Source organism: Necator americanus, chromosome V (genome assembly GCF_031761385.1).
Source record: "Necator americanus strain Aroian chromosome V, whole genome shotgun sequence".
Lineage (NCBI taxonomy): Eukaryota > Metazoa > Nematoda > Chromadorea > Rhabditida > Ancylostomatidae > Necator > Necator americanus.
In genome coordinates, this window is record NC_087375.1 from 10,326,917 (window position 1) to 10,349,526 (window position 22,610).

Below are 22,610 nucleotides of genomic sequence, written 5' to 3' on the forward strand. Positions count from 1 at the left end.
AATAGTAGAAAAATTATTGCTCTATTAGTCTAGTCGATAACCTCAACATGAGATTGAGGTTGATATAACTCGGATGTGTTCTCGAATTTAAATTTTACATGGTCTGAAGCAAACTACGGTTCACAAAATGAAAAGAAAATGTGTTTGCGGAATAGAGATATTTGTCTGCGAGAAGAAAATGAGGAAAAAATCTGTAGAAAAATAGATCTGAATTCGGGCTACTGCAAAAAATTTTAAAAATGAATCTCGTTTATGACTGGATTCCATGCGGAATGGATCTTTGTCATTTCTTTATGGAATTTTTACTGGTCTCACCAAGAGAGCGGTTTAACCAACACTCTTATCACATACACATTTATTCGGTAGATCAAAAAATGCTTCACAGGAATCCAAAAAGTGGGCGTGGCCTAATTGCAATTTTTATTTATTAGCACCTCATCATGTTCTCATCTTGTCTAAGAAGTCGAATTTCTGATGGCATTTCAATGAAAGAGTTTATTTCCGGGGTTTTTCCTCAGAGAAATCAAAGCGATTCCACGATTTTTTCCTCTAAAACTGGCAATATTTTTTTGCTATTTTATTTTTTTCCCCGCTTTTGAATTCGACCACACATCCATGTTGTCACTTATGCTGTGATCGGTTTTAACGATCGTTCTTGTTGGCCTTGTACTGTCTTCGACTAAAGTGCTATTCATATGTTCATCTCAATGATTTTTTTCTTTTCAAATTTTATTTTGTGAGCTCTTCAAGAGCTCTTGCGCCGAATCACACACGCAAACACACGCACACACGCACAATCCGCTCCATAATATTCGCCTCGTTTAAAAATCGTGCCAAATCACTACGGTCACCACACCAGCTTTCGAGTTTCCCCCCTACTTTGGCTTTTTTTTTCATCATCGATGTTCTCCGTTGCAATCTCTCTCGTTGCTCCCATCTTCTAGTCTTCTTATTATTGTTCAGTTATTTGGATATATGTATGTCATCATTCATGAATATTGCTCAGAAATTTCCCTTTGTTCTATATTAGTACTAATAAAAATTTATAAAGAGAAAAAGAATGCCGAAAGGAATGTTTACATTTGAATTGAAAATGGGACCCTGACAGATTGACAAGGATCTTCCTGAGTGATCATCGCTGATGCGCTCACTCACAGAGGCAGCATACCAGGAAATTGACGACGTCGCGGTCCCTTCACGAACGGGCGAGACAGCGTCAATAGCGTACTGATTTTCTTCGCTCGATCGCATACGTGACAACCGTTGCTTGGTGGGTTGTAGGAAGGTTCGATCGACAGGTCGTTGTTCATGACAGGTGAAGTGATTCACACCCTTATCCTTATCTTTTCTTAGAATGATCGAGACCTTGATCTATTGTCGATGGCCTCGCTTGAGTCCAGAAAACCCCTTCATACTTCTGGTGACGATAAATTAGTGGCAATGACCTATCGATTGATCCCGTGAATTGTGCATACGCCACTATATTAATGAATCAATACATTATTATGCTGATGTCGGAACGTGGTGTAGTGGATATATGGAGTGGTCACCACGGTGTCCTCATGCCGATGGTTCGATCCCGCTCTAAGGTAAACAAGCACTCTTTCTTTCAAAGTCAACAAATTGAAATTATGTTGGGTTTTTCTTTTTTTGCTTTATTTCATTTTTTAGGACAAACAGTACATATCCTCAGGTGAAATACTGCAATTTCCACGTGCAATTCATGTGTATTTTTCATGTAATTAACTGCATCAGAATAATTACAATAATTAACTCAAAGTAGAATAATTGACTGGAACTATTTCAGCCGAAATTCATCAGCATTTTTTCAGCTTCATAGTACATATATGAATCAATTTGTCCATCATATATGAATCCGATCAGCTGATCGAAATATCGATCACTTTCTTGTCGACTAGCGGCTAGAATTCCGTCAGATAAACAACAAACAGCAACAATAAAAAAATAACAACATATATGAAATCTTTATACAACCGTGAAAATACAAAGTTTAATGCTAGGATTCTCCCAAAACACTAAAACGTAATGAAAGATCATTTCGTGGGTAAAAAAAAAGATTCAATGGACAAAATCAATCGGTTCGATCACAACATCAGATTTCCACAACAACAATATGAAAAATGCGAATAGACGAACCAATTGTGTGATCCGTAGAAGATCACGGAAATTTAAAGCCAGTAAATAGTTTACAGATCACAGTATAATATGCCTAGTAAGGATGTTTCGTTCGGAAAAATTGGATTTAATTTGTTAATATTGAATTTAGAAAAAAAACCAAATGATAATCACCTATATAATGTCAACGATGACAAAATTACTGCTAAGTTACGGAGGTAGCAGATAGGATTGAGGATAAAATATTAGTTAGCAGTTATTATTTGTGAAGATAAAAAAAAATGTTCGCAGAGAATTTAGCCACAAAAATCCGGCATTAGACTGGGGATATTTGAAAAAAAAAGAAAACTCGTCTTTTGATTTTTTTTGAGTGACTGATGAGCACAATATCCTTTGAGATTCGTCACATACCACAGAAGACATCCACAAACACGACGTGATACGCTGGATTTTTTCCAGCCTGACCGCACGAGTCGAAATCGATAACGAATCGATTACGATTACGAATGCGAGGTCATTTGACCTTTGCGTCCTTAGGCACACGGAATGAGGTTCGAAGTCGACTGAGGTCATCCTTGAACAGATCGCCTGATTGAAGAGCGCTGATCAATTGATCGAAATCTCGATCACTTTCTCGTCGACGAGCGGCTAAAATTGCGTCAGGTAAACAACAAACAACAACAAATAACAACAAACATGACGCATGAGGTGACAATAAATTTTAGGAAAAGTTTATGGCTATTTCAGTATAGCAATTCTATACTAGACGGAATTCCACCAGTTCTGTGTATTTGGTCTAGGTCGCTTTTCGTTTTATTTAGTTCTACATGACATGAACTAATCGATAAATCAATTAATAAGTAATAATTTCTTATTAAATGGGGACAATATGGAGTGGTGACACTTTCAAAAAAATGCCTACCTTAATCCCTTTCTACATGTCTTCCAAGACAATTCCAGCAATTTTTTTTTCGCTGGAGCTCCCATGGAAGGCAACATACCTATTTTCCTTTACTTAAATCCAATCCACTCCTGAATTCCTACTTTCCTCATTTTTCCTACAAGAACTAGTACCAATTAAACCACGAAGATTGAAAGGATAAACCAAGAGAAAAAAGAGAGAAAGAGAAAAAGAAAAGGTGCTGTTGTTGCCGTTGCAACTTGCGAAGACATCCACAAAAATTTTTCTTCTGAGTGGATTAAAAAAGTGCCAGGTGACTAAATTGATAAGTAATGGTTTCAAGTTGATAAGTAACTTTTTAATTTCAAAAAAAAATCTTTAAAAAAATAAAACAACAATAGTTCTGCAAAAATGGATATGAAGTAGTGTCAAAAAGGAGTATTTGAGAAAAAAAAAAGAAATTAACCCAAAGGGGAAGTGGTGAAAACGACTATAAACGTATGTAAGATGCAGATTTTAAATTACTTCCGAAAAAAAGAAACTCTAAACTCATAGACATTTTTTTGTCATACTTTTTTTTTGTCATACGTAATAAAGCGTATCTCACTCTTTTTAGCGAAATAACTCCTGGCAAGCGTTTGTCGTTTCACTTGCTCTTTTTGTTCGCTTTCTGTCCACAACTGCTGTTGAGCGTCACAGAATGCGGTGAGAAATTTCGCTAAGCAACTGAACAACTCTTCTGGATTTGCAGAATCGAAGCAAAATTGTGCAGCGACAGCTGAGAACTGAAAAAAAAGGTGGTGATAGTTCTGTGGATTCATCGGCTCAACGAAAATTCAATGGGTATACGTACCTTTGCTTTCATTTCGCTGTGCAATTTTTCAAGAGCGTGAAATTGGGCAAATGCGGACGATATGAACTGTTTTGCTACTGCCTGGAAACAATCCTGAAAAGAAAAGGACATTCTCTTGTGTTGTTTGTTTTTATTTGGGATTGTTGTTATGTTTTCTTCCAAAACAAGAAAAAAAAAACAGAAGAAATTCAAATGACACCTTTTTTGTGTCCTCAGATCCCTCCACGGATGTTTCTCTATCTCGGGCTGCCTCTTCAATGAAGGCCAACTCGGAACGAACGGCAGTGATCGATTGTTCCAAACTTCGAATCTCAGCCAGTACTTCGTTGCGGCTGGAAAATTTGAGGTACTGCTGTCAATAAAGTGAATAAGAAAGGTCTTAGGAAAGATTCTCTGGATTAGTTTGGTCACAACACTTTTCATTCTTTAAGGGGATTTTTCCACAATTTCCAATTTTTCTACTTCTTCAAGATGATTTAAGTGAGCGAATCTTTGAGTTTTGTCGAGAAGAAAAAAAATAGTGAGAAAATACAAGATTATTTTCAGTTTTTTTTCCTCTGCCATATTGAAAGAACTACATAAGGTGTATCGTGAGCTCTATTTTTCCACTGATAAATTCTTTTTAAAGCTTTTTTTGAAGCTCATAATAATAAATTCCACTTTATCCATTAGCTTCCTCTATAGCAGCTACAATAAAGAAGAGCTGAAGCACTTACTTGGGTAATTTAAAAAAAATCTAAATTCCCTGAAAATTTACTTTGAAAAACGAGAAAAAGTATGTGATTACTTGTATCGGGCCGCATCGTAAACTGCTGACAGTTCTCTCCTCAGTTTTTCCAGTTCAGGTAGACGATTTTCGACCACACGCAGGATGTAGTGTAGTAAAGTACGATCCGAACGATGTGCGAATTTCACATCGGTGAGGCGATTAAGCGAGGAAAGGTCAAATCCTTAAACAGCCACACAGAATAATAGATTTCAAACAGTTTTAAAAAACTTCTTGAAAACTGAAATCCAATTAGATCCTGTTTTCCATCCAGAAATTTCGGGATTCCACTCACCAAATGCATTCCCATTTCGTTTCCCGTAGTTGAGATGATTTCCGATCGCAAGAACAAGTGCAAGCAATTGTTTGAATTTTTTACTCGATGACAATGCGGTTGACGCTTTGATGACACCTGGAAATTTTCTTTGAGAATTCCTGGATTTCGATCGCCTACCCGATCCTAGGATCCCAGTAACCACTCACTGTGAATATGTGGCATAAGACTGTCATAGCGTTCTTGGAACGTTCGTATAATGTACAATGAGCGTAGACGTGGTTCAAATCGTGGAATTCTGAAAATTTTCAGGATGGAATGGATTTTTTTTCTCGGGAGAAGAGGCATTGTCTGAAAAATCAACGCCTCCTAAATCCACTCACTGAGCCATTTCGTAGAGATATCGATCAGCCAACGCAAGTACAGAGGGGGAGTTATGACGGCTGACTGTGTTCCTCAGCAACGTAATTTCATCCTTACTCGGCACAAATTTGAGCATCTTAAAGGAGGAAATTCCAGAAATTTCCCCCGTAGTCCCACAAAAAGAAGCCCTACCTGTTCAATCATATCCTTAGGAAGTTTCCCCTTATCATCCATAGCCAAAAGAGCATTTCGTATCTCACGATGACTTAGTTTCAACTTCGACAACATTATCGTACAATTTTGATATCGTCTAGGATCAATCACCGAGATCTGCAACGAGAGAGGATGAGAGGGATGATGGTCCTGGCACGAACTGTCCTTCATTTTGGGGATTTCAGTCGCACTTACCTGCGCATCTCTACTTCGTCTAGAAATAGTGCTGTAGAAATCTGGTTCATCATCTTTTTGTGAACAAGAGGCGAAGGTTGTCGCTATGTCCTCCAAATCGAGCTGAAAATTTCCAGAATTTCATCCTAGAAAAAAAAAACCGACACAGGAACTAAAATTAAAAGAAATTTTGATTTGAACCGGGAAATCAGACATTCTGGATGTTAAAAAATTTCCATTACCTGTTTGTACATCTTCTCATCCTCAATAAATTCCCAAGCCGTTCCTTTAACTTTAGCTTCGTTAAGCTTTAACCAGTTAAAAGTCTTCAATGGTCCTGATGGTTTTGGGACACGTTTTTGCGTCTGAAATTCATGTTATAGGAGCATAAAATGAAACCGATAATACCGACAATATATAATAATAAAAATAATAAAATATCAATAATAATAAAGTGCCTGTTGTAGAAACTTCCTATCCTAGCAATCTTAAAGTCATCACCTCACGAATCTGAGGTGGTACGGATTTCAGGTGGAGTATTCGTATACGGTATCGTAGAGTATGGAGAGAAGTGATACCGTCCATTTTTCCCTCATTGCCGTAAAAAACCAGAAGATACGGCTTCGAGCGATCTGGCGCGCTATTTTCTACAACGAGTTCGAGTGGAGCGCGCCAGCCCTGTGCACGCACCGCATCTTCCGGACCGTTTTTTACAGTGATTAGGAAGAAATGGACGAAATCATCCCCTCTCTCCATAATCTACTACCCCGTTTAAAAATATTCCACCTGAAATCCGTACCACCTCAGATTCGTGGGGTGATGCCTTTCAGCAAAGGCTCATACGCAATCGCCTGTATGACTTCATCTGCACTGCACTGGATTACAAATATGTCCGAATAACAAAGAAGGTGGTTGCATCAGTTCATGTGTTGTTTATTTGATTTCCTGTATGCAGTGCAGTGACGAATACACATGAGAAACAGCTGGATCACTATGTGTTCGAGTGAAAGAACGACAGTGACGGCAGAAGGGGATCACGTGGCTCAATGGAACTATGTGATCAAAGGGTACATACGGCGCCATAAAGGAGAAGATTTTGAAGTTAAGGCAGCATACCACGAATTTGACGTGGTGATAGAATCTCCTGGAAAGGATAGAGTTAGGGCTGTAGGTTCCAGGATGGTCCCGGTGTGGTTCCGCTCATCTCTCCCTGGTCGTCGTAAGAAACGACGTAGAAGACGACGATGCAGGATGCTCAAGGGACCGGAACGTGTGCCTAGAGGAACGTTCTAACATAAATAAAGGATAAAGGATAAAGTGTCTGGCGTTAATCAATCCGCTTGGGATGCATCCCCACGTTCACTTCAATTCAGAATCGTTTGAGGTTCACGAACGTGTAACTGGCCTGTACAGTGACTTTCAGGGGCAAGCCAATGTGTAAAGTCAGTGTTCTTATCCTCCCAGACAGGTCTGGTACCAATTTATCGACCCTGGAGGGATGAAAGGCTTGGTGAGCACTAGGGCGAATTCGAACCTGCTATCGATCGTGCAGGAAGCGGAACCTCTAACCGCTACACTACAGCCGCCCCTCGTTCTAACATACTTCGTGATAATCGAAGTGGTTCCCACGCGGTTTCGTACGACGATCAGAGAAAGATGAGCGGAACAACAACAAACCCGCAATCTACAACCCCATCTCCAGCTTCTCCTGCCGGATTCGCTCACCACGTCAGATTCGTGGCACATTGTCATTAAGTTAAGGATATTGCTGCGTGAAACGCTCTGGAAGCGTTCTGGATCCATTCCAAGAGCCCAGAGATGAATCACAAAGAGGAATACCTCTGTATTACGCGGAAAGTGGTCCCCTATTTAAGGCTGCTATTTGATTGCGCTGGTCACGTCACATCCAGTTATCCAGGCGCGGCAGGAAATCCTCGAATCCTAAGGTACGACTAACACTTGTACTTGTAACTAGGAGACGCAACAATAGACTTAGGATTTATTCTTGTTAGGCGGATAAAGCTTTCGATTAGATAAATCGCGTTCGATTTCAGCCTTTCAGACTCTGGAAAAGGCGGATTCGTCGAGGCGTTATCCAGGAATGAAGGATTATAACAAGTTCGTGTCCGACTCAATTAAAAAACACAAATAATATTAATTACGCAGCTCAAATGGAATAGTACCAATAAAAATATGTAGTACATACCAATAGAAATAAAACTTAGCAGTAAAAACTGAGAAAACCGAGGAAAATAAAGGATTTTGAATCAAAACAACAAAAGGCGTATACAAGAAATACAATGTAAACTGTAAATTTCACTTTCTTCCCCTTCGCTTTATGCTGCACAGTGAATAATTATTAGTTTTTATTGGAATCTACTCTTTTTTTTCATTTTCGCCTGTTCAGATCTTAATTCCCATCGGTAATTACCATAAATTTTTCCTGCAAATAATTTTAGTCAATTTGTATGCTGCCGGCAAACCTCTTGAACTTTTGCTGTTCCGATTCCAAAAGGTGGCGGTGGAGGAGGTGGAGCTACAGCTGGAGGACAAACAGGCGGTAAGGGGGATACGGAAGGACAGGGATCCGACGGTGATGATGAGATGTTGGAGATTCTAGAAAAAAAAAAGATCAATTAGGAGAGAACAGCATTAATTTCAAAGAAAATCAACAGCTATTTGTTACTATTATATTATCATTATCATTTATCGTTTATTCATTTTCGTTCTTGCGTTTTTCTGCGCTGATAAAAACCCTGTTGGAACAGCTATCAAAGGCAAAAGAGGAGGCCAAATACTTCTTTATAGAAAATTTTAAAAAGTTTTGTACAGTAACCTTTACAAATTCTATGGTACAAAAATTTTCCAGAGATTCATGCAATAAAGCAAAGGTAGGTGTTAAATTTGTATTGATCGACTATCCAAAGAACTTCCATCAATCTCGTTTTCAGTTTAATTCTCGAGTTTTCAACCGCTTTGATCCCACAAATCCAAAAAGGAGTTGTTCAGCCGTTTTTTTTTTACATCCTAGAAAACTCAACGAAGGGAAAAGTGAAGCTAGAGTAAATTTTGGGCACCTTTAAAAAGTGAGATAATCGCTTGAAAATAACCTGCTAAACGATCTGCAAATTTTTTAAAATGGTTAAACTTAATTTTAGATTCCTAAAAAAATGGTTGAAGTCATTTTTTCTTTTTATTTTGGAAATGTTACCTGCTGGCCACACTAGTTCGTCCATCGTTTAAATCAGCAATACGATTGTCCAACTCCATCGCTCTCATACGTTCCTGATCCAACTCCTCCTTCATTCGCTCCATCTCATTCTCCAAACGCTCGTAATCGCATTGTGTATGTAACCTGTAGGTGCGAAGGTTAATGTATGGCAAACATTTCTCTCACAACGCTCGTAACACACGCCCAGCCACCTCGTCAAGATGTCCTCCATATCGATAGCAGACGTGAACGCCTCCTCCACATCGGTCATACCTTGCACTGTAGCGTGTAACGTCAAATGTTGTAGAATCAGATCGAAAAGACGCCATAGTGGTAAATGTTTTTCATCGGATGGGACCTGAAACGAAATCAGACGATACGAAGCATGTAAATGTTCCAAATTCACTAAATTTTTGAAGAATTTTCGGATACATATGGGAAGAAAAATATCCTCTCACATCATTTTTTGAAGAGAAATATTCTTTTGTGGAAAGTAAATCTATATAATTTAAATTTTTCCATTTAAAAATGAGTTCCGGTTTGAATTTCAACCTCAGCTCGATTATCTACCAATTTTGAGAATTCGAAATAGCAAAAAGTAGCGAAAAAGTCCATTGTTTCACCACTGTAATTGTTGAATTGTGTTGATTTTTTCCTTAAAAATTATTAGCCTGTTAAATTTTTCCTCCTCCAAAAAGAAAAGAAAGATTTCTTTAAAAAAAGGATTTTATCGTCCATGCGAAAACACCTGATGTTATTTTCAAAAAATGCGAAGCGTGGTCCAAAGTCGGAACATTGAACAAAAATGAAAATTAACAAGATACTGAGGGAAAAGTAGTTTTTCGAAGTGTTGTCTCGCACATTCTACTGAATTTTTTTTTTAGCAGCAAAAATTGACGGAGTGCTAAGTTTCTGCAGGAAACATTCGGAAAAATTGCACCCAATTGTTACCATTACTTTTTTCAAAATAAAAATTTCACCAATAATTGCAGGTAATTTAGTCAATATGTACTATGAACCAGGCGTCATAGTGTTATCGCCCGTTCACATAGTATTTTCTAGAATAATTGATGAGTTTTTGTAGATGTATCTGACGAGGAACGGGTATTTGACTGGTTCATTTGGATTTTTGTTCCCTCACGAGGTACACGTTTCGGGATATCATGAGATGGAATGACGAAAAATAGTTGTTATGCTCAAATATATGTATGCAAAATTTTGGTAAAGTCAAAAGTAAGACGAGGTAAAATTTTCACAAATTTTCACAGTTTAAAGGATAAAATCAAGGATCACAACGAACAGATAAAAAAAATCGATCCATCGAATATTCGAAATGGAGACATGAAATTTTCGATTAGAAGCGAATTAGAATCAACCGATCATTAGTTGAACGGAAAAAATGTACAAAATCACGGTAGATAGTCTTTTATGGAATTTTTTAATCTAGAAGAAATTTCTTCATCAGGCTCCTACTCGGGATGGAACGATACTATGAAAAAATAGTTCTTTCCTGGATTTGAGAAAAATGAAAGCATATTTTCAGAGAAGAATCGCTCTTACCATGAACAAATGTTGAAGAAGTGACATAAAATGTGGATGTGCCGGTGAACTTCTCAATTTCGAATGAAGTGCTTCAGCAATACCGCTAGCACTCTCGAAATTTACCGGCGATGATGCTCCAGAATCTTCGGAATTTCCGCTGAAACCAGGTTAATTGATGCGACGGTCAATGTACTTCGAGTTCGATGGATCAGAAGGAAAAATCACATACCCCGACAAAACAATCTCGTCCTCCTTGCGCATCATTTCGAACAGATCCAGGTGATCCTGCAATCGATTCGATGCCGAACCGCGAATCAACGCCGCCGCCTGTGCCATGCCGAGCATCAGGAATTCGCAGCGCAAATGTACGCGAAACTCCAACGATGACTGAAATGATCAGTACTGTACGGAGGCGGGTGGAGTTCATCTGGTGATCAACTATAGAATGTATGTTTGTGCCAGGAGGACCCACAGAAATGGTTTGGAGGTGGTCTTCGGTAAACAAACGTAGCATCGTTAGGTTCTGATAGAGCGATATCAGCAATTTATCAAAATAAGACAATATATCCAAACAAACGTTGCGACAACTTGAGTGTTTCCCCGGTAAACAGAGAAAATGAATCAATACTAAGCGAAAACTGGTCCCCAAAAATTCTAGTTCTCAAGGAGACAGAGGTATGGAGTTTCTTGAAATCCGTACAGTGCAACATTGTTAATATAATATTTGAAAATCCTCCGCGTTAAATCCATAGATCTCCCGAGGCTGGACCAGCGAGCTGTTAGTTCAGAAGACCAGTTTTCGCAGATCGTGCAGTTCAAAAATCTATAGTAGGATATGTTTTCGTGGTTTGTTTCTTTTGCACATGATTTTTAACATGTGCAGTTGCATCTATTTCATTTATTATTTTTTTCTAGGAATTGGCCTTTTTTCCGCTGAGCATGGAACATCGAAGTTGTGAGTTGCAGCGTACCCCAAACCAAGGACCTGTCAAAATCTGCTTCGGAGCTAGATGATTTATTTTTATAGCTCTTCTTCTTTTTCAAATACTTTCCAGTAAACAATAAAATATTTGAGCTAATGAATGAGAACTGGGGCAAAATTTTGGGAAACCGGGAAAAAGAGCAATATTTCCGTAAAATGTCTGGTGCAACTGCTGTTTTACTTCAAAAAAGCGATGCTGAAGTTTTTCTCCGAAATGATGAAAGTGGAAACTTCGACTGGAACTGCTTGGAACTGGTAATGATGGAGCACCCACTTATCCATGCAATTTTCTACAGTAAGAAATGACGTCAGCAAATTGAAAAACGATGGGAAGAGGTAAATTATCGACCTTTTCCTTTCCAAGAGGAAGCGTTCTCACTTTAAGTTCTCCGTTAATTAAGCACTTTTCTCGCACACTTCCCCAGAAAGAAGTGTCGCTGTCGTTTTGAAGCGTTTTGACGAAATTTTCGTCTGAATTTTCTGAGGAAAAATCAATTCTAAGTACTTACTTAACTACCTCAACTCTTAAGATCAAGATTCTTCGAGATGTTCCAGGAAGGAAATAAGGGATTCATGAAGCTCTTCGGAACCATCTTTAAGATCAAGCAAGTATATTGCGGTTCGGAGGGTCACGATACTTCATATCAACATTTCGTTTTCGGATTGAAGAAGGAGCTGAGCTGGTTCTCTTCAAAGTTTATACAGATTTTTGACGATTTTAAGGAGTATGTAGTAAACGTAGGAGGATCCAAGGAAACTCGTCGAATCTTAGGAAAGAATCGGGAAAGTCAATGGCAGAGAAAATTTTAAAAATTCCATGGTCTTGACATGAGATTGAAGTGATTTCTTCCACTTAGCATTTTTGTTTTGGAAAAATTTATTAGCGATCATAGACTGTTAGGAAGGATCTTCTGCGCTACGGATCTTAAATCCTTCGCTCAAGAGGACCAGCGCTGCTGGAAGATAAAACTAAAGACGATTCAGCGGGAGATGTGCGCAGCATAAATGCGGTTCACCAGCACGAAGCAGAAGCAGACGAAGGTGTGGTTGGGGGCTAGAGCAAGGAATCCAGAAGACGTGAGATTGGGACGACTTTTTCGTGAGAAATCACGCCCAACGCAATCAACGCCCGAATAGTCAACCGGCTAGCTGTCGGATGGCTTTTGCTGACATCCAACCATGTTGCTACAGTTGCCTTGAAGATGATTTCTCCAATCTCCAGAATAAAACCTACAGTACGAAAGGCGCAATCATCTTGATGAAATTACACATCTTATTTATCATTGGCTAGTGGAGAAATAGAGGAATTCTCCAGAAGTAGTGAATGTGTGGTGCTTGGATACGGTGTATATTCGACCGAAAAATCGACCCATCCATACAAATCTGTGTTTGCTACTGTAGTTTTCTAAGCAACGAAGCGGGAAAAACTCACCTCAGCATTCCCTGTTCGGAGCAATGCGTTTATTAGTCCAAGAATCGCGATTCGGACGCGATCTGTTTCACGTTCGGTATGGAATCTGTAAGTGAAAATAATTTATGAGAGTCTATGCATTTCAGACTAAAGACATAAAGGAAAAGATCCACTGGCGCTATTAGCCGAACATTAACGTGGTCAGAACCGTAATGAAAGAATAGTACCTCCGTTTTTCAGGAGAATATAGCATAAATGTGTTAAAGACAAGAATTTGGTAAGCGTAAAGAATTCAATCCAACTATTTACTCGTGTGATTCGTTTTTCATTTTGTTTACATAAAGAATTGCGCTCATAAGGTGGCTTTGAGCACAAATAATAAAAAAGAGGAAGGACAACTGGTAAAAAGAAGAATGATTGTCGCTGTGAACAGAATTAATCCCGAGGAAAGTCATCAGCTTACTAGCACAAAATCCGATAAGCTAATATGGGAAAAAGATGTCTCTGAAATATCAAAAAACAAGTAATTTTTTTTTAAATCCAGTCCAGATGGGAACAGTTTGTGAGCGATAAAGAATCGCTATAGAATTCCCAGAGAAAAATTTTTTTAAGAACAGAGGAAGGAAATTCCGGCTGGTTTCATTCATAAAACCACTTCTGCTTCTTAGCCTTTTCTAAAGAATTAGTTTGGAAAAATATGAAATTTCTAGCCACCCGTTGCAAGAAAATTATTTTGCGATCACTCGTAACACTGAGGATTTTAATTGAGCCTTAAAAAAGTAAATGGAGAGATGGAAATCTGCCATGAGTGAAAAAAAAAACATTAAAATATCCCCCATTCAAGGCGTGGAAAAGGAGAACACCCCGGCTGCAAACGATCCTAAGGCTGGCGGAACGACCCGACCCTCCGAAGCTCTTTAAGGAACATATTTGAAACAGGATTTTTTTTTTGCAGCAATTTTATATTTACGAAAATTCTTCTCTGAGAAATCCGATATGCCAGAAGGTCCCACAACGTCCCATTTTCTTTCCTAAACCCCTTAAAACTTCAAAACATGTATGTGCCATACAATTAATTCTGGAAGTGATAGTTTCCTGCCTCTACCAATAGACCAGTTTTTTATGTTGTAATTGAAAAACGCTATGGATAACTGGAAGAAAACGTATACTTTTGGGAACTGGATTAATTGATTGTTTAACTAGTAATTATTTGTAGTTGTTGATAAAAGTCGCTCAGTAGAAGAATCAAAAGTAAACATGAGAGAAAAACGTGCAAAGAACGAGGCTCTCAATGAGATCATAACAGGTTTACTCGCATTGGAACGAGAACTGGTCCCTGTTTGGGGCCGAAACGTTAACGTTGTTAAAGTGAGTGGATGAGCGAGCGGGCTTGACGTGACGCTACCCGGGGCGTCCAGGCACCGTCAATAGGCCGTCAGGAACAACTTATGGGCGGGTTCCTTCTTACCTCTTATGCAAATCGCTAACAAGCGTTTGGAAACGTGTTCGTTCGCCGAGAATTGGTGAAAGCTGCAAAACATACGCTTCAGATGTGGTTTTTTTCGGATGACGTCAACGCAAAAGAACAGCTCTTCTCAATAGAAATCACCTGTGTTAGTGCGGTAAGCACTTGTCGATGTCCTTCTTCCGGAACAAAACACAATCCTGACAAGATTTCTATGGCAACTATCTGAAACTGGATACATACGTAGGCGAATTCTTCAATACAGAGGTTAAACTTCTGATGAAAGAAACCTTGATTAAAGGAAAAAAGAAAATCATGTACAAAATCGATACGCATTTGTTCTATTGGATGTTAATCGCTGCAAAAAGTCGATAAGTATCTTTTCTACCCAATGTTAGCTGTTTGAAAAAAGTCAAAGGTTATCCTTTTTACCTCATGTCAGCTGCCCAAAAGTGTAATTCTGCAATTAGAAATGTTCATACATTCAAATTTTGAAAAAATTGATGGAAAATATTTGTACCAAAAGGAAAATCGACACGTATTTACTCTTTTGGATGCTCTTCCAGAAAATCGACAAGGATTATTGCTGAGAATTCATGGAAATTTCGGCAAACACCCCATTTTTCTCTACTTCCTTGACCTCCCATTGAAAAATCTGTAGGATTTCACGGATTAGAAAATTTCTCCAGACAAATAGCTCCAGTTACATAGAACTGCGTCAATATCGGGTGGTTAGTCAATTGCAAAATTTTCTTCCATTGGGACCCTTTTTCAGCCCCAGTGAGATGACCTCGTAATCGAGTTCTTTGCACTTAAAATGGTGTTTCGGTAAGAATTTGAATGGTTCTTATTTCATAATTTGCGAATTAGAAGAGAAATAGCACCAACAGCCTATAACATAAAATATTTCAATATGAATCCAGAAAGCTGGAGTTTTGTGAGGTTCAAAGAATTAGAAGAACACGAAAATTTCCACCAGAAATTTCTAGAACAGCTTTATTAACCAATCACGAGGAGGCCTCATTCAAATACAGGACTAGGAGATTCCGAGAGCACCATATTGCATCTTTTTCGACTTCCCGAGAATCGCCAGCGCGGCTCTCGAGGGCTTCACGTTTTTTCCACTCGGTCGAAGAAAGACGAATTCTTTTGAGTGAGAGCGTTTGCAGCAGTCAATCTCCATCGATGGGTTTCCAGTGAATGACACTTTTCGCAGATTTTTTGCGCTACATCTACTCTTCACAACCTGGTTATTTAGATAAAAACGTTAGTTCCCTGGTGCACTAGTGCATTAAATTAATTAAAATACTAAAAAAAAGCGCAGAAGTGTGATGTGCATGATATTCTTTGTATCTGGACTTTTTCTGGATTCAAATATGAATGGTTACGTGAAAAAAAGCGATCTTCTGAACACGAACAGTGCCGATTTGGATCAAAAAGTGGTAAAATCATTCGTGTTATGAAAAAATAAGAAAAAACAATGAAATCAGAGATCAAATATTCCTCGAAAGAAAATTGCATAAAGCCATCATTCTGCTAGTATAGTCGGCAGTTCTTCCCCTTATTCCATTTATTTCATTTTCTTCTTATCCCCTTATTCTTAATTATTTTATTTCCACTTATGTACTTTTTACCCTATCTAAAGGGATGACCTGTTTTCTGTGAACTGTTAAACTTATTGGTTTATAATATTCGAAAACAAATTTACATTTATCTAAAAATATCCAAAAATTTTTTTGGATTAATGTAAATGTCAAAGTGATCAAAAGAAAAACTGTTAATGCATGGAAACGTTAACTCAGGATGAAATGTTAATTAAATAAATTTTCAAATAAAATTCAAAACACTGCAAGACTAGAGTAGATTATAGTGCAGTTCAATTTTATCCATGTGTACTTTCGGATAAATATGGATATGAATGACTCTGCCCGCACATAATGTGCTATTTATATGTTGTTTCTGGTTTTTTTTAGCAATTTAGTGTTGTGTTTGTAGTAATGTACTCTTTGTAAGAGTAAGCAAACAATAAAAAAGAGAACTCCAGAAATGAGAAATTCCAGAAAAGTTTTCCAACTCTTATCAGTGGACTGTACTCAACAACCACCAAAATTGCAAACAACTTTTGTTACTCTTGCAGTTTTTGGGTATAGAAGGTGGTTCTTTATGAACATAAATATGAAATGAAAAATAGGAAAATAATAGTATAAATAAATAAAGTAGATATAAAGCGTTCTCTAATTCAGCAGGCCGTATGGTTACTGTAACATAATAAACCAGATGGCCCGTTGGTTAAGAAACATCACGTACACGCATTAGGGTCCCAGGAAAGATTGCGACCTTATGTATTGTTTCACGACTTTTTAGCATATGCCACTTCTACATATCTCCCGGGGATTGTGTTAACAGAAATAAAATTGAGAACTGTTTTTTGAGTGTGAATGCGCTGAAACCCTGGAAAGCTTAATGGACTTGGAGGTTGTTAGAACTCTAAAAGTGCACGGGCAGATGCAGAAACGTTGATTGAAAGAATGGCAGCGCTTCCAGAATCCTCGGATTTTTACAATTCCTACAACGGTGTTGAGATTTGTGAATGTATTTGTTATTATATGTTATTTGTAGTTCCATGTAGAAAGAAGAAAAAAACCATATATTTGTCTATGGCAAAGTTATACAGACCAAAAGTTTAATAATGCGGAAATGAAGAGTTTGACCGTATTCGCATGAGGGGGCGTGTTCAGAAGCTCACCATTGGCTACATCCCCTTGCTTACTATTGCCTGTCGCTTCTCGCTCACTATTGGCTACCGCTTCTTGCTTACTATTGGCTACCGCTTCTTTATTACCGCCAAAAGATAAAATATTATTGCCGTGCCTCACCACGTTTCACCTGCGTGTGCATAGATGCACACAATATTTCTTACGATGTGATTTCCATTACAAAATCTATTATCCCGAGAAGTTTCTGGAACGAATCTTCACGGAGTTTCTTAATTCTTATTCTTATTTTCTTCTTCTTAATCCCCCTTTTCATTTTTCCTTTTTTCATCCTGGGGAAAAGGAAGTCCAATAAAAGTAAAGGATAAAATCACCCAATCACTAATCATATCAATCCACATGGGATGCGCAAACGTGATTTACTGGAATTCGTAATTGTTGAGGTTTTGGAACGCATGTTGGCCTATACAACGACTTCCCGGTCCCAGCCGATGACCAAGTCAGTGCTTTTATCCTCCCAGAGAAGTCTGGTACCAATTTATCGACCCCAAAGGGATGAAAGGTTTGGTTTGCACTAGAGCGGTTTCGAACCCTTGACTGTGTGGCTACAACGGACCTCTAACCGACTGCGCCACACCCGCCAAGCAAATGCAGTAGCTCCACCGAGTAGGTTTGAAGAATTCTAGGAAGAGATAGCTTGTGTTAACAGTAACTACTTGGATACTGACACCAAAATTTCTGAGAATAGCAGTTCTAAGTGGGAAAATTCAAAGAAAAACTGCACGAACCTTGCACTTGCAGTCGTTAATATCGATAGCTTGAGCGATGGCTAACAAAGCTTCCGGATCCTGTAGGACTGCTGTACGACCTCTCTGGAAAAAAAAAACTAATTTTCATTCGATTTATGTCAAATGACCATCGTATTTGTGACAACGGTCAGTGTTAAAAGGCTATTCGGAGAAGAAAAATTCCAGAAAAGTTCTTCTTCAAAACGTCTTCCTCTACCTAGCAGGAGATGAGTAAATACCTAGTCAAATTTGAAAGCGTTCCACGAAAACTGGTGAAAATGTTGTCGGCACCGATACCGATAGCACCGTAGAAAAATTACGAAAAACGACGACAAAATGATAAATTGGAAATCAGCCGTACTCTGACGTGTGATAAAATGTAAATAGGAAATTGCCGAACTTTTTCTCCTTCAGAGTCTCTAACGATTCAATCTTCACAGTCCACGAATATCCATAAAGAAATAGAAATCAGAAATGACCTGATTCGGAAAAGCGAAATGAGTTCTTAAATTTTTCAATTTAATTTAATTTTAATTCAATTAGAAATTATTATTAGGTTAAACTGAAGCCTAAAATTCCACATTCAATAAGAGAAATTTAATCGTCACCGGTATATTTTAGCGTGTAGCACCTAAACCACGCAGTAATCATGAAAATTGATTGGAACTCAACGAACGATAACTACAAGTCATCCATATGTATTTTAAAATGAAGAAAGCTTCAACTTTACTCTGTCAAATTCTGTTTTATTGTTTTATTTTTCCTTTTTATTGTAAATTTTAACTTTACTTGATTTAATTTAACAAACTTAATAAACTTTACTTTCCTTTAGTTTACTTTAACTTTACTTTTTGTACAAACTTTTAGTAAACTTTAATTTTATGTAAAAAATAATAAAGAGACTCTTAATGTCGAATATACGAATCTTAAAATTTCAACAACGAAGGAAAGGCTAAATAAACAAGTGAAATTTGTGAACAAAGAATTTTCACCATTCTTACGTTAACCTTAAAGGAAAAATCACCGCAAAACTGTTAAGTTAGTTATGTTACGTTAAGTGCTAAGATGAGACTGTTAAGGTTACGTGCATATGAGCGTGGTCACCTCGAAGTAAAAGAGTAAATAAAATAAAGAGAGAGTAAATAAAGAGAATAAACAAGTAAATAAATAAATTGATGTTAATTAGAAGTACAAAGAGACCGTGGAAGAAAAAAAAATCCTACACAAAGCAAGGGAAATTAGTGAAAAAATCCGAGTTTTATATTGCGGAATCTTAAACTTGCTATGGTTCACGAAGCCGAACCATTTCTAGGAGTGCTTCTCTAATTGAGCCGCCCTTTTTGGCCGAGCAAAAAATGTCATCCACCTTCCTTGTCGTCGCAGGGAAAGTGCTGCCTATTTTTTGCCGTAGAGGAGAATTTCGTTGGGTTTTTTTTTCTGCACAAGATGCTACAAAATCTAATTTTTCGGTAGTGCTCATGAGAATTCGAAAAAAAGCAGCAAACAATAAAAGGTTGTTCGGTGAATGTGTTTACGAGCAAGCTGGGTCTTGAATTGAAAATTAATGACTGCACGGTGGTGGGCAGCTAAATATGTAGCAGGTGTTTGTTTATGGCATCGATGCGGAAATAGGAAATTAGATCGAAATCTCCGGGAAAAAAGTGCAGAACTTGCAATAGAACAATGGAATTTTTTAAAGGACACTTCTGAGAGTTAATCAGGCAAGAAATTTGCTAATTCCACGAAATTCAAATTAAAGGGGATTTTTTTTGGGTAGTTTCTGATGTCATGCACGATAAAAAAAAACATGAAAAATAAGAAAAGGCTATAGTGTTAGTGATGAAAAAATGAATGGGATGCTGAGATGTGAACGTCAACATCGTGCGCGCACGTGTTGCAAACGTAACGCAACGCAAACGCAGACGCAGATGTTGCTATTAGCGCAAGTGAAATGCCGCGAATCACGAGTGCAGTTGCGGTGCGTTTGCGTACGCGCTCGAAACAGCGCGGTAGAAGCAGCAGTTGGGACCGAGGTGGGACCGTTGCAAACTGCAGCGATGGGTGGTGCCAGCAAGGGTTTCATTACGTTTCTAGCCGTTATGCTCTACCGAAGCGTCTTGAGAGAAGCAGCGTGCGCAATGCGTACGTGCTTCATGTCGTTTTGACTCTACAGTAAGTATGCGTGCGCGTTACGTGACGCACGGTGACGAAGAGAGAAACGCAACTCGACCACCTTTGTCCGTTAACGTAACGCATGGAAGAGGATCTTATAGCGGTAGTAATGAGCTCTAATCCCCCTAGGGTCGGCAGTAAATAACTCGATTAGTTACAATTGCAATACATAAAAAAAACAGTTTCGGAGGAATCGCTGCTAATTAGCACTGTATGTATCTATGTATTTAATCGAACTGACAACGATGTGATACACCGGTGAGTCACCCACAGTTTCGCCACGATAAATCGTGTACTTCGGTGACCCTTCGGGACCGCCGGGACCCCTTCACCTTTCCCCTCAGTAGCAAATCATGTGCTAAAATACGACCTTCTCTACAAATACGCGGAGAATTCAGCGTTTTCTTCTTTTCTTTCTTTCCATAGGCTTCTACATGTGATAAATTACATATTATAATTAGTCGATTCGTGTGCTAATTGAAAATGCATTTGCTATCGTCGTTACCTTGAATTTCCCTAATTTATTCTCTTTGATTAATTGTTTCTAATTAATTATCTTCGACAGTGAAAAGCGGATGAAAATTCGAGAATCGCCGAAACCAAAAACGCGAAATGTCTTCGATATGTTAAGTAAATGTCGGCTTTATCAGTTTCTAGCATATCCCTGTGTTTTTTTTTCAATTTTAAATCAATTATCCAACTCAAACTCCATTTATCTAAATATCCAAATTTAATTGCATCAGATAATCTGTCCTCTTAGAAGTACGGAACAGGAACTCGGATGGTAGGAAAATCATGGATAGGATCATGGATTTGAGATTTTACTATAAGAAATGATCCTGAACATACAAGCTGCTGGGAGAAAACTAAGAACTAAGAATTATGAAGCTAAACTACTAGATACCATTCTATCTAGAACAAATCCTAGAAGATCACTCCAAGAAGTTCTAGGAGTGAAGTAGGATTTTAGACAAAATACATATGAGTTCTTGAATTTTCGACTTCACCTTAAATGTACCGAATAAGACAAAGAAAGGTAACGCGTAACGGGAGGTTTTTCTTTTCCAAAAAAGCTATGAATTAAAAAATTAACAGCTCCAAAAACGCTTATTGGCGAGCAATCTACTCAACCCCTCAGGTGGAAAAAAATCAAGCAATGGTTGGAGAGTGAACCGAATTCCCGGCAATTCTTCTTATTGATTTGCAACAAATTCTCATTTTCTTCAGTTTTACTCTCTTCATTTCGTAAAAAAGTGCTATTAAAGTTGGAGAAAACGACTAAATAATTGGACTAAAATAGAATAAAATAGACTCGCATTTATCCAAGCTGCTCAAAAATTGCTGGAGCTAAAAAGATGAGAAATTTTCGCAAAGGAAAAATTACAGAGATGTTCTACAAGGCATAAAAATTGTTTGGAAAAAAAATAGGGTGATATGAGATTCTTATCAAATTATAATTTTGTCTAGGTTCGACCTCTTTTTCAATGAAACCTAGGATAAAGTTAAATGCAGGGAAATCCTTAAATGATAAGTAAAAGGAGAAAGTAAAGTAAACAAAAGTAAAGTAAACAAAAGAAATTCGGAATTGCTGAACAAAAGGAATCGGAATTGCTGAATCCATCCAAAGAGTGAAACGCAGGGGACAATTTCTCATTGCCGGAGGGCTGCCCATATCGCCCGATGGTTTCTATCCACTCAGCGTTACCATATATCATGTTACTTATGGCGGCGGCACCTTTTGCGTTCAGCTCCGAATGAGGAACCCGAGAATCGCATGATTAAGTGGGTGCCGAGGACCACCACGATCCTTACATCGAGATAAGGTGAGATTTGGCCTGTTGCGCCCTCCTCAAGGGTTTGCACTACTACGAAAACATGTAGATCACAATAAAAATCAATGCAGATGGGTTCCCTCAATGAGGAAATGCATAATTTCACGTACATTTCCCATAGATATTCAACGAAATAAAAATTTCTAATAAATAGCTTTACATTATCCTAGTTAGATTAAAATATGAAAGACAATGATTTGCTGCAACAACTAAGACCGCACACTAACACAGACAAAATAAATAAAAATAATAAATAAATTTAAAAAATTCATGAAATCCTTCAGAAAATTGTGAATTGAATTATTTATTTGTTCTTGTATTTGTATTCCTGTATTTAACATGTACTAGATCAAAATACGAAAATTGATAGAAAAGTTGAGGGAAAGAAGCAATATCTGCTGCAGAAGGATAGTGATCAGCGGAAAAATGCTAAACTTGTTAATTTTTGTAAGCTAAACCAATGGAAAAGAAAGGTGCTGTATGAAAATTCAAACTGATTTTCGAGAAATTCGACACATCTGAGAAACAACACAGGAGTTTTTTCTCATAAAAGAAACGAATAAAAATTAGCTGATGGTTTGGAAATTTCTCCAAAAACAAGTAGAAAGTAATAAACGGGGAGCATTTGTATAGAAAACTAACAAAAACATTAAGAATATATGGATACCAAAATTATGAAAATAAGAGAAAATTTGGGAAAAATAGAGATAAGTAGAAGATTTAAAAGGATACCGTAATTTTATTAAACGTTTCCAACTGCATCATCACCGAAAGCGTGAAGCTATGAAGTGATAACAAACCCCTCCTTCAGTA

The 22,610-nt window shown here is 37.9% G+C and overlaps 1 protein-coding gene across 1 annotated transcript in view; it reads right to left on the reverse strand.

Annotated features, from left to right (window-relative positions):
* Nucleotides 1-2,650: 2,650 nt before the first annotated feature.
* RB195_013482 (uncharacterized protein) overlaps nucleotides 2,651-22,610 on the reverse strand; it is a gene marked incomplete at both ends in the record, with an annotated part of 28,866 nt that continues 8,906 nt past the window's right edge. The window contains 20 exons of the mRNA XM_064203315.1: nucleotides 2,651-2,784; nucleotides 3,645-3,822; nucleotides 3,891-3,983; nucleotides 4,090-4,222; nucleotides 4,678-4,840; nucleotides 4,952-5,068; nucleotides 5,140-5,228; nucleotides 5,314-5,429; nucleotides 5,486-5,623; nucleotides 5,702-5,803; nucleotides 5,923-6,045; nucleotides 8,164-8,296; nucleotides 8,892-9,035; nucleotides 9,104-9,249; nucleotides 10,452-10,590; nucleotides 10,663-10,820; nucleotides 12,848-12,932; nucleotides 14,295-14,356; nucleotides 14,436-14,516; nucleotides 17,794-17,877. Coding sequence (XP_064059196.1) covers nucleotides 2,651-2,784; nucleotides 3,645-3,822; nucleotides 3,891-3,983; nucleotides 4,090-4,222; nucleotides 4,678-4,840; nucleotides 4,952-5,068; nucleotides 5,140-5,228; nucleotides 5,314-5,429; nucleotides 5,486-5,623; nucleotides 5,702-5,803; nucleotides 5,923-6,045; nucleotides 8,164-8,296; nucleotides 8,892-9,035; nucleotides 9,104-9,249; nucleotides 10,452-10,590; nucleotides 10,663-10,820; nucleotides 12,848-12,932; nucleotides 14,295-14,356; nucleotides 14,436-14,516; nucleotides 17,794-17,877 — 2,418 coding nt within the window. The remainder of the gene's footprint in view (nucleotides 2,785-3,644; nucleotides 3,823-3,890; nucleotides 3,984-4,089; nucleotides 4,223-4,677; nucleotides 4,841-4,951; nucleotides 5,069-5,139; nucleotides 5,229-5,313; nucleotides 5,430-5,485; nucleotides 5,624-5,701; nucleotides 5,804-5,922; nucleotides 6,046-8,163; nucleotides 8,297-8,891; nucleotides 9,036-9,103; nucleotides 9,250-10,451; nucleotides 10,591-10,662; nucleotides 10,821-12,847; nucleotides 12,933-14,294; nucleotides 14,357-14,435; nucleotides 14,517-17,793; nucleotides 17,878-22,610) is intronic.